General features: G+C 48.9%; 1 protein-coding gene across 3 annotated transcripts in view; it reads left to right on the top strand.

The window, feature by feature from the left end:
• LOC149339636 (uncharacterized) overlaps window positions 1-9,681 on the top strand; it is a 63,381-nt gene extending 53,700 nt beyond the window's left edge. For 2 of the 3 annotated variants that reach the window (XR_016283549.1, XM_089548338.1), the window contains 2 exons: window positions 724-899; window positions 4,599-9,681. Coding sequence is in view for 2 of the 3 variants with exons in the window: in XM_089548338.1 (XP_089404464.1) it covers window positions 724-849 (126 nt within the window). In the remaining variant the exon portion in view is untranslated. The remainder of the gene's footprint in view (window positions 1-723; window positions 900-4,598) is intronic. The other variant, XM_089548337.1, reaches the window with a different exon arrangement.
• The last annotated feature ends 1,282 nt before the right edge of the window (window positions 9,682-10,963 follow it).

The following is a 10,963-nucleotide window of genomic DNA, read 5'->3' as shown; positions in this document are numbered from 1 at the left end:
GTGAGTTGCGTGGCCAGGGTAGCTCCTCTGCTCCCTCCCCCTTCCCAGTCGCAACCACCGGCAATCTCTGCCGAACAAAGAGAAATATCTGTTCTCCACGAGCAGGTTGCAAATTTTCAAAAGCACCTTGCAATACCGGAGGCCCGCCAAAATTACCCCCAACCACACCTCTGCCCCACCCACAGCAGATGCGCCAGAAAGCGATGCAAACCCTTCAGGACAGGTTGCGGACGCCCTTGCGGCACTCGAGGTGAGAGTGAGCGCGCTTGAAACTTAAGTTAACTCCAGAATATCCGCATTGGAGACGCAAATCAATGCCACACTTACGTTGGCACTAAACAAATTTAGCCATCTTGCGGCATCCATCCCAAACATAACTGCTCAGTTCGCGCAACTCACCTGCGCTCCCAAGCGCGCTGGCCCGCTCAAAACCTTCACGGGCTGGCAGCTCAAAGCGTCTAGGCGTCGGATCGCCTGCAAAAAGGAAGAGGTCCCCTGTGCCATCCCCAGTATAGAGGACGCTCCTCTCCTTGGAGCCACTAGCTCTCAAACCTCCTCTCTCCAAACTCTCAACTCTACCTTTGATCATGACAGGTTCCCCTAGAAATAGGAAGCATCCGCGAACCAATTCGATCCCTATTCAAATTGTACAGTGGAACTGCCGCGGATTCAAGGCACGTACCAAGCGAGCCGGTCTACGCCTTTTCCTTACAACTTTTCCAGAATTACCTGCTGTGGTGGCCCTCCAGGAGCCAGGAAAGGGTGCCACCCTCGCCAATTACAGTGTACCAGCAGGATGCGCAGAGCTGCCACTGCGTACTTAAAAACCGCAGGAAGGGCCATAATTGAAGGTGTTCTGGGAAGGCACCCGACTGACCCGTGCAGAAAGAGCCTCCAGGGTACGTCTAGTCTTTTTTTTACCTTGAGAGAGGGTTTTCCATGCACTGTCAAAGTTGTAGGGCAGGACGCGTGATTCCGAGAGCCAAACGCTTTTGTGGGGATCGCTCTGTGCACCGCATTTTGTAAATAATTCGATGGACTCCTCGGGGTTTAAAACCGAACTCAGGAGACCAATCCGTCATTCTGGGCTAGTTTCAGATGCTCTGCATTTTCGGCTAAGCCTAGGAGGGAAGATTTCTCTTTTAGCCAGTTCCATCTTATCTGCCACTTTAGTATGCTGTGCATTTTGTAAATTGCCTGTATATAACCTAGAACTTATTTTTCTCATTACCTCTCGTCGTTGCAAGTCGTCATTACACCATCACCGACAGGGCACCTTAGGTGCAAGGAGCCTTCAAGTCAGCAAACCATCTCTGATGGCATACCTTTGGTGCAAAGAAAAGAACCATTGAAAGTTGTGGGTTTCTAAGTGGACACAGGCCACCAACCACCGCGGGTTCGAGCTTCGCGCAAGCCAGGGGCCCCGATCAGCCGTCACCACACACACACTGGGACACCGATGCAGTGCACTCAACCTCCGCTGGGAGGAGAGCGATTCGCCGCAAAGAAATAGGCCTCCAAGCTCACAAAGGAGACGTTTATTCACGTCGTCCTCCAGCTGATACACACACACTCAAGTCACCCCGTCCCGGGGCGCGCGAGGAGCAAGGCTCCGCTGCGCGCACGAGGCGACTCGAGCAATGCGCGCCGCAGCACGCCGCTGCAGGAGAATGTCCCCGCGGCAGTGCTGTGATCTCTCTTTCGTGTCGACCGTTGGGCCGGTTGCGAGAGAGAGTGGGCAATCAACGCAAGGTACGCCTGTCGGAGGTCGCTGGACCCCGCTGGACAGGCTCGAGCCGCTGCAGGTCAGAGGACACGTGCGGGCGAGCTCGAGTATATGCACTGGTCCGAGCGGCAAAGGCCGGCAGGGACAAACAGTTGCGTACGCACCTTACGCTGTCTCGAAGGGATCTCTCTCTGGGCCCCGCTCGGACGGTCGCGCGGCGCGCGTCCGCCCAAAGCGGGTCCCGAATTCCCGCCACAAGGCGCCAATGGCAAAGGCCCTTGGGGAGCCGGGGCGGAGCTGTGGCTAAATGACAGTGATTAGTCACCCAGCCGCCTCTCCACCGCCTGAGGCGGGAGCAAGGGAAAGAGGAGAAACAACGCGGGAGGCCGGCACAGCCGCGCAAAGGCGACGGCGGAAAGCCAGGATTCCCACAAACTTTACTACAGCAGTTCCCAATTGGTAGCAAGGTGCTGGAAGTGGTAAAGATGTCTACTTAGGGCAGGTGGTGACCGCTGATCTGGATCAAGAGAGGGAAATAACTTATAAGAATAAGAATGGAGTGGAGCGCATATGGGAGGTTATCTCAGATCATGAATGGCAGTTTACCAATATCCCTCAAGAGAAAAGTATACAACAACTGTATCTTACCGGTACTCACCTATGGGGCAGAAGCGTTGAGGCTTGAAACGTTGAGCTTAAGGACAACGCAGCGAGCTATGACAAGAAAAATGATAGGTGTAACGTTAAGAGATAGGAAGCGCGTGCAGTGGGTGGGGGAAAAAACGCGGGTTAATAGCATTCTAGTCGAAGTCAAGAGGAAGAAATGTGCTGGGGAAGGCATGTAATGCGAAGGCAAGATAACCGCTGGTCCTTAAGGGTAACGAAGTGGATTCCAAGAGAAGGCAAGTGTAGCACGGGGCGGCAGAAAGTTAGGTAGGCGGATGAGATTAAGAAATTTGCGAGGGAACGTGGCCGCGGCAAGCACATTACCGGGTTAATTGCAATGGGCGTAGTCAGACTGATGATAGTGATGATGATGAAAAGGGATGATGTTGTTTCATGTGCGTGTAACAATGACACACCAGGGTCACAGAGAAATGAAGACACTGACAGCTTTGCAGATCTAAATGCCTGTAAGTGTATTGAACTTCACCTTGTAAATTTCAATAAGAAAAAATTGAGCTTCATGGTGAAACTTTAACTAAAGTGCCTCTTTGGATCTGTATGCATGGTAACTTGACTGCGAGTCTACAGAATTTTTTGTACATAGAGTCGAAACGCAAAAGGTGCCTGTGTGCTGTGCGATGTCAGTGCACGTTAAAGATCCCCAGGTGGTCGAAATTATTCCGCAGCCCTCCACTGCGGTACCTTTTTCTTCCTTTCTTCTTTCAGTCCCTCTTTATCCCTTCCCTTAGGTGTATGAGACAATTACTGCGCCATTTCCTTTCCCCAAAAACCAGTTTTTCAATTTTTAGAACAAGGATTAGAAGTGATGGCTAATGCAAGCCAGCTTGTAATCCACTGTTTCCGCATAGTTTCACCATCATGGAGCCCTCTATATGTTCTTTTTTTTTTTTGCATAACACTTACTTTATCACTATAGAGCACAATTCATGTAGCACGAAGCATGTTGGGTGAAACCCAAGTGTGGCTTTGCCAAAAATGTGCATTCTTTTTCAGTGCACGCATATGCATTGAAGTTTTATTGTGGTAAAGGAGTTACGAAGTACGAAGTGCTTTGCTTCGAAACTTTGCGCGAGAACATTAAAGGAGGAGAGCTACACTTTCAGAACAGTCCTCCTTTACCCATGGTGTCATACAAAAGGATGCTTTGCCTTTTCAGCTGAGAGCTCATTCACCTCAGCACCACCAGCCAAATGCCGTCGAACAAGAGAAAATCATTTTTGAAAATCTCCTCACAGCAATGCAAAAAAACATGACTTCACGGGAGCAGCGAGAGGAACTTCAATTCCAGAGAGAACAAGACTTCTTGAAACAGGAACAAGAGACAATGAAGGGCCACAGACACCAACGTCTCCATTCACACTGTCACATGGACACAGTGCTACACATTATCCCCATACTCCCCCTCCCTGCCAGCAACTATACATGCCAGCATACCAAGAGCAAATGCACATGTGGGCAGCACAGGTGGGCAGCATAGCTATGCAACATAACTTGACACAGGAGAACAGAACTCCCCAAGAGCACTACACCATAGCGACGCTGCACTGCTCTTTCAAGTGTGCGACAAAGTCAGGTGTCTAAAAATGTGCACAAAACACACTGGCCAGACACGATACGTGCGTTGAGCAGCTAGCATACAACAGTCATACGCCATACAACTTGTGGCACTCATTGATGTTCTTTCTCAGCGCAATCAGTGATGTATGTGCATTTTTGTTGCATTTAGTAAAGTTCTGATTCTGGAGTTGACATTTGAATGAGCGTCATGTTTCATCGAAATGAGCTGGTACGCAGTGGAAAATTTTTCGCTACATAGTCCTTCAGGCACTCTCTCAGTTCACACTGCAATGCTGTGCTTGTAGGCTGCTGCAAGTCAATGTTCGCATCTGAGACTATACGGGACCACGGTTCGCTGTACTCCTCTGACCGCATTTCGCAGAAGTTATGGAGGACACATGCTGTAAGAGCAACTGTAGGTATGAACTTGTAGAAATCTATATCTGTGCGCTTGATCAAGGTGCATCAGCGTCCTTTCAGCCTTCCAAATGGTTGTCAGACACAGTTTCGTGCACTGCTGTGGTAGGCGTTGAATGACTCTTGTTCAATAGTGAGTTTGCCTGTGTAGGTCTTAAGAATCCACGGCAAGTGCCTTGACAATTATGTTCACACGACTCTTTGCCCACAGTGACGGGATTTGAAGGCGCAGGCTCCTTTCCCAAGCAATGCAGCCCTAAGGAAGCCGAGCACCAGGCCGGGGCATAGCTTGTACCCATTTTGAGAAAACCGGTGGGTACCCGGCCGGTGGCGAGAGTCGAACCCACCACCTCCCGAAGCCGAAGCGGGTGCTCTACCACGAGGCCACTTTCAGTGCCGTTGAATCATGGGCAGAACCGGGAGCTCGGCATGATGAGTTGAGAAACCTGCATATGCAAAGCCATGCACGTATTAGCCACGGAGTCAAACACTTCCCAGGTAAGGACTTTTAATAAGCACTAACTGTTGGGCTAATTGGTGTGCAGTCATTATGAGGAACACTGTGCAAAAGAGGACATAGGAGAGAAAACAGGCCAGCACTTGACCGAGTTTTCTTGTCCTGTCTGTTTTGAGCAGTCTTCCTTAAAACTGTTAGAACTTCATTAACAGTTCGCTGTTCTTTTACCTGAAGCGGAAAACAGTGATCCAATTCATAAACCTAGACTCTTTTGTATGAAATGCAGGAGGGGTTGGGCATATTTCACGCAGTAATAATAGGCTGCATACTTCATACATTAGAGGTATGCTAACCTTATTTATCGTTTTATGCTGCACACCTTTTCTGGAAAACATACAATAATTAGAAAATTATTGCAGACAGATGAAATATGCCCCTTGCACGTAAAAGGTTGCATACAGGAATTGGGTAGTCATGAACAGTTACACTACCCTGTTAATCAGAACTATTACTGATATTTTTGCCTTTTAATCATACACTCCGGACAAATTAATTGAGGAAGCTGAAGAAGTGCACTTAGTCCACGGTCGTCCACTACTGGTTGCATGTTGTACGAGGCCCACTGCTTGCGGTTAATAAAATCACGGTAACCATCAATAGCTCCAAACAATTGTGGCAGGTGTCATTTCTCTTCAAATCGTTTGGCTATTTCTGTAGCTTCTTGCGGTGATGGCAGCTTTGCGTACTTCTCCGAGGTGCGTTGTGATGTTGAGGCAGAATAAGTGCACAAACTTTTTCACGGTGCTTTTGTGGGCGCCAAATTGGTTTCCAACCTCCCGGTACTCGCAGCAGCTTGCAAGCTTGTAGAGGGCCATTGCAATCCTTTTGTCGACTGGAATTGGAGTCCTCACAAAACACTCCTCAGGTGACATGTACGGCCGTAGCAGTGCGACAAGCTCACAGAAGCTCCACCGTGACAATTGGAAGTTCTTTCGCCAGTACTTGTTGTCAGTTTTCGCATACAGTCCTGTCCCACCAGTCTGTGGACCGGTTCTTGGTCCACAACCTTCGCTTCTGCGGTGCCATGCAGTCAAGCCCTCTGAGGTGTTCAGTAAAAATTCAGATCTGCCGCATACATATCCGGACATATAATGGGGAAAAAAAGAATGAAGAGAGCAGACATTTTTCCTCACTAATAATGCGAGATTGCAGTTTCTTCAGTGGCATATTTATCAGGATGCGGAATGAACGAGACCACCAACGCACGAGCTATGAATTCGTGCTGCAGTTCACTCTTTAGCAGTGTTCGATGGCACTTTCCAGAGCAACACATGACACCGTATCCAAACCCTTTATTTGTATCAGGCATTTATACTATGTAGGGACAAGGAAATGCAATACTAACCGAACATGACGGCGACTTCGTGATTGTACCAGTCGTCGCTCAGTCTTGAACGAGACCACTCTTACGTGAGGCTTCGGGAGCGGCGGAAGCGAACGTTTTGACGATAAATCGCCACGGCAAGCACCATGTTGTGCACATTCATCCATGACACTAAAATCGCCATGAAATAGAACTGATTCAAACATGAAGCTCAACACAGCAGCGAGGACACCCATTGGAAATCAAAGCGAGCCGCTGCCGGCCTCAAAGAAAGCGCGCACGTAAACGGGCGAACCAACCAACCGGTTGTTGAAAACATTTATTGAAAAAAGTAAAAGAAAATAAGGAAATTAACGGTTGCAGAACGGGTGGTGTCCTCATTTCAGGACCCTAGTGGCTATCGCTGCTACCCGGGCTTGTTTGATCAGTTGTTGCTGAATGGCATGGTCCAAGCTGAGCAGAGTGGTCTCCCATTGCTCAGTTGTTCTAGGGAATTTTAGTTCCAATGGTTTTGGCCCAACGCACCCACTTGTAATGTGGTATGTTGTGGGACGTTCTTCGCACTACGGGCAGCCTTCGTAACGGCCCGGGAAAATAATGTGGTACCTATATGAATTAGGAGAGGTGTCTGTCTGGAGTTGCCTTCATTCGCGTGCCTCCTGAGCATTTAGCCTTTTATGCGGTGGGGGGATTGCTGGCGAAGCGTTGTTCTGGTGGTGTCGGTGGTGGTGTCCTGGTCAGGGTTGTTTGTCGCTCGGTTGGTGTGCCCTCGAGCTAACAGGTCCGCGGCCTCGTTTCCCTTGAGCCCCGAGTGCCCCGGAGCCCATTTGATTTCGTGTTGGAGTTCGGAATTGTGTACAGGGGAAGTCGTTGCAAATATGGTTAACTTTTTGGGGATTCTTCCTGCGAGAAGAAGTTGACATGCCGCCTGGGAGTCCGACACAATCTGCACTTCTTTGCCGTAGGTATCTCCGTACTGGACGGCGAGCACTATCGCGGCCGTTTGAGCTTCGATGACTGTGCTGTGCCTCAGGGAAACGCTGGTCACTTCTTGGAATGTCGAGTCCACCACCACTGCCGTGGCGCGCATGGCGTCACTGTGTAGGGCGGCGTCTACGTATAGTCTTGGAGCTGCGGGCGACTATGCGCTTTAGGTAGTCGATCTGAGCGTTGCGTCGGCCCTCGTTGTGCGAGCGTCCCAGATGAAAAAATTCCAATTGGTCCTAGCTGCTTTCAGCTGGGACCAGTTGAACTGTGTTATGGAATAATTCCCAGTTGGGACCAGCTGCCAATGGGTCCCAGCTGCCCAGTTGGACCCACTGCCAGCTGGTCCCAACTGGGAATTTTTCCACAACCCAGTTCAGCTGGTCCCAACAGCCGGGACCCATTGCAAACTGGTCCCAGTTGCCAGGTGGTTATGGTTATTACTGGTGCTGCTGCTTTTGCCACAGTGCACAGTCTGGTCAAAAGCCGCTCAAAAGGCAGGCAGTGACCCCGCAGTCAGCACATGCTGTCCACAGCATTAAAAGTGTTAAAACCATTTATTATAATATGCACTTAGGTGCTCCCAAGCTTTCTAAGGAGGGATTTTCTGACATCTTGAATCTTTTCGGTCAGGAGTCTCGGGATGACTGCCACGGTTGCTTCCACATCCATGCCTTTCTGGGAGCCCCACTGCCGGACTGTAGCTGAAAATTAGATTGAAATGAAGTTTTAACGTCAGCATGCACATTATGCAGCAGTCTTGCTGGCATATGCCCTCCAAAACTATACAGTTGGCGAGGGCAGCAACATGAGAAAATGCAAAATTCCAGCCCTGCATTTCATAAAAGTTGTCATAGACGGCAGAAATGCAGCAAGTTACAAATACTACATGCAAGGTTACCTAATCTATTGTGGCTAACGATGTATAATTAGAGCATGCATGGTAAAAGAGCGAAACGATTGAAAATGAACCCAAAGATGCCATAAGTGATTCTTGGGTTTCGGTGGACCAGAGTCCGTGGATGACTCCTCTGAGTCTGCTTGTGGGGAGCGGAGTATAGGCCCATACCGGGTGGACTTTGCCGTCCAACTTGAGCCCTTTGAGGTTGCTAAACTCGGCCGCCGAGTTTTCGCACGGCGTGCTGATGACGATGATATTTGAGCCTGGGTGAGGGCGAACTATGTATCTTCTCTGGATCCGTTGTGGGTGTCGACATGAGCGAACCACGGCTTCTGAGAGTACGGGTGTCTGTATTTTATGGAGGTTGAGACCTGCGGTCGGGCGATCCGTGATCTTGATGTTATCTTTGGGTAGAGGTGGCAGACGAGGTCGATGTGGTCCCGGGCGGCACCTTTGTTCGTTGTGGGGAGTATCTTGAGCACTCACGTTGGATTCCGTGTTCTTGCTGGTGGTTGCAGCCAATATTCTAGCTGCCCTCCGGAGCTTCTTTGCCCGGCTTCTTTTACCGGCCAACTCCCATCCTGGCCCTTTGCCGGGGAGGGGGATCGTCAGCGCCGGACGTTGAAGTGAGGGGGTAGACTTGTGAAAAATCCTCGTCTTGCGAGTCCATATCGGAGTCTCGCTTAATGTTGAGATCCTGGGGTGGTCCCAGGTCCGTAAAAGTCGATGGGTCCGTAGACGGGCCGGCCTTAGCGGGCTGCCTGGCGTTAGGGATAGCGGGAGTAAGGCGCGGCTCCATCAGAGCGGAGCCACGCGGCGTGGGCCGCGAAGGGATGAAAGGTCACTGGCGGCCAAGAGCACGACCGGTTTCGTCGGGGCAGGCAACTCGCAACTTGTCGGAGTCAGGCGGGGGGGAGCCCTTTCCGCGTACGTCTGCTCCGGTCGGCGGTCGCGGGGTGAGTCCCAACCAACCGCAAAAAGCAGTAGTCGGGAAAGAGAACTTTTCGTCTGGGCATTCCTTCTCCTCTAGCATGCTTGTGGTTTGCTTGCTCGACGCTAGGGTTAGCTACGATATCTGCCCGACAGAAAACCGGTTCATGTAAACGCGGTGGGGTTGGGCTGGTCAGCCCGACATCTGGCGTGCCTCGACCCGACCCGCAACGTCGGCTCCATGTAAACAGGGCTCCTGACTCCCACTGTCACCTCCGCATCCCCTCAACGTGCACGGAAAGCCTTGGGAGTGCATGAAAAGTTACAACCGATTCTGGCGGCGAGAAGTGACCAGCGCGTGAAGCTACCCTTTGTTCACACCCCAAGCAGGAACTTCTCTTCTCCATTTGCCCCGCTCACTTCCTAGAATGCAGTGCCAAAAGTGAAGGACGAAGCCTTCTCAAGTGTGCGCGCAGTGTGCCTGTATGACCCTGAGGGTAAAAATCAAGAAATACCATGTACGTTACCTATTCCTGTCACACGGTGCACCAAATTTTCACTCGCATTGCAAGTAAACAATTTGCACCGTGTCAATGAAAGTGATCATTTTTCTGGCTCTTGTTGCCTGTAACACTTAGTATCATCGGCATATAAAATTATATCTAACGTTTTCTTTCGTGGGGAAAACCTTAAACAACTTGAAATTATTTCTAATACTTGGCTACTGGAACTTAGCACGTGGCTTTTCCTAAATGAACTTGAATTAAATACAAATGAAACGAAGTTTATGTTGTTTTGTGCAAAAAATAAGCCCATATCCCATGTTGTGCGATTGTCGTTTCGAACTTCTGAGGTTGAACAGGTTGAAAATCTTTCGTTTTTAGGAGTTACCTTTGACAGGAAACTTAGTTGGTCATATCATGTTAATAATGTCCGCATCAAGGTTGCAAAATCAGTTGGCATGCTATACAGGCTTCGTAATCTGTTGCCCGTTTGGCTCAAGAAGCGACTGTATTTTTCTCTTGTTCAATCTCATATAAATTATTGTCTGTTGGTATGGGGAACTACCACAAAAACTGATCGCGAAAGACTATGTGTGCTCATTCGGAAAGCTGCACGTTTATTTCAGCCAGCAAATGGACAAGCTAGTGCTTCTGAGCTTATGGTCCGCCACAATCTACCGTCTTTCATGTTTTCATATCACCTGAAACTGAGTCTGTACATATATAAAGAGATGACAACAAATTCTGCGGCGTTTTGTAATCTGTACCTTGATAGAGACACCGGTTATTCATTGCGCCGTACTACCTTACTGACAGAAAGGCCAAGAACAAATTATGGTACTCAAACTATCCAACATCAAATTTCAAAGTTCTGCAATTCCTATCCAGATATAATAGCTACTACAAAAAATGTTACATCTGTACATCAGTTTAGGCAAAGAGCACGTGCCCTATTGTGTCATTGATGTTCTTGTATGTTTTGTTTTTTTGTTTTTGTTAAATATTCCTATGTTTCTGCATGTCGCTATTAAGCAAAGTGCCATTTATGTCTCGCAGCTTGTGCATATGTATGTTGCATGTAGGATTATATAATGATCTGATCTGATCGTGATTAGGATGTATACTTAAGGTGATATGGTATGTACTACTGCCTCTGCTGCGCTCGGCGAGGCCAAGACCTAGTCAGGAGACCAATAGTCTCCTTTTGTCTTGCCTCGTGGGCAATACTTGTATTGCCTAAAAAATGAATAAATAAATAAAAATAAGCTACATGAATAGATATTTATTGCTGAAGAGTACAGAGTGATCTGATATGTATACACAATCATTTATTTTCATTGCTTGAGAGTATCTTGACAGAGACAATATGTTATCCGCAAGCAATCACAGGTCCGAGATTGGAATTTTACGACTTGGT

Source organism: Amblyomma mixtum, chromosome 6 (genome assembly GCF_055824585.1).
Source record: "Amblyomma mixtum isolate Tamu chromosome 6, ASM5582458v1, whole genome shotgun sequence".
In the NCBI taxonomy this organism is placed as follows: domain Eukaryota; kingdom Metazoa; phylum Arthropoda; class Arachnida; order Ixodida; family Ixodidae; genus Amblyomma; species Amblyomma mixtum.
The sequence above is the reverse complement of the archived record's forward strand: the minus strand, read 5'-3'. Positions and strand labels throughout refer to the sequence as shown.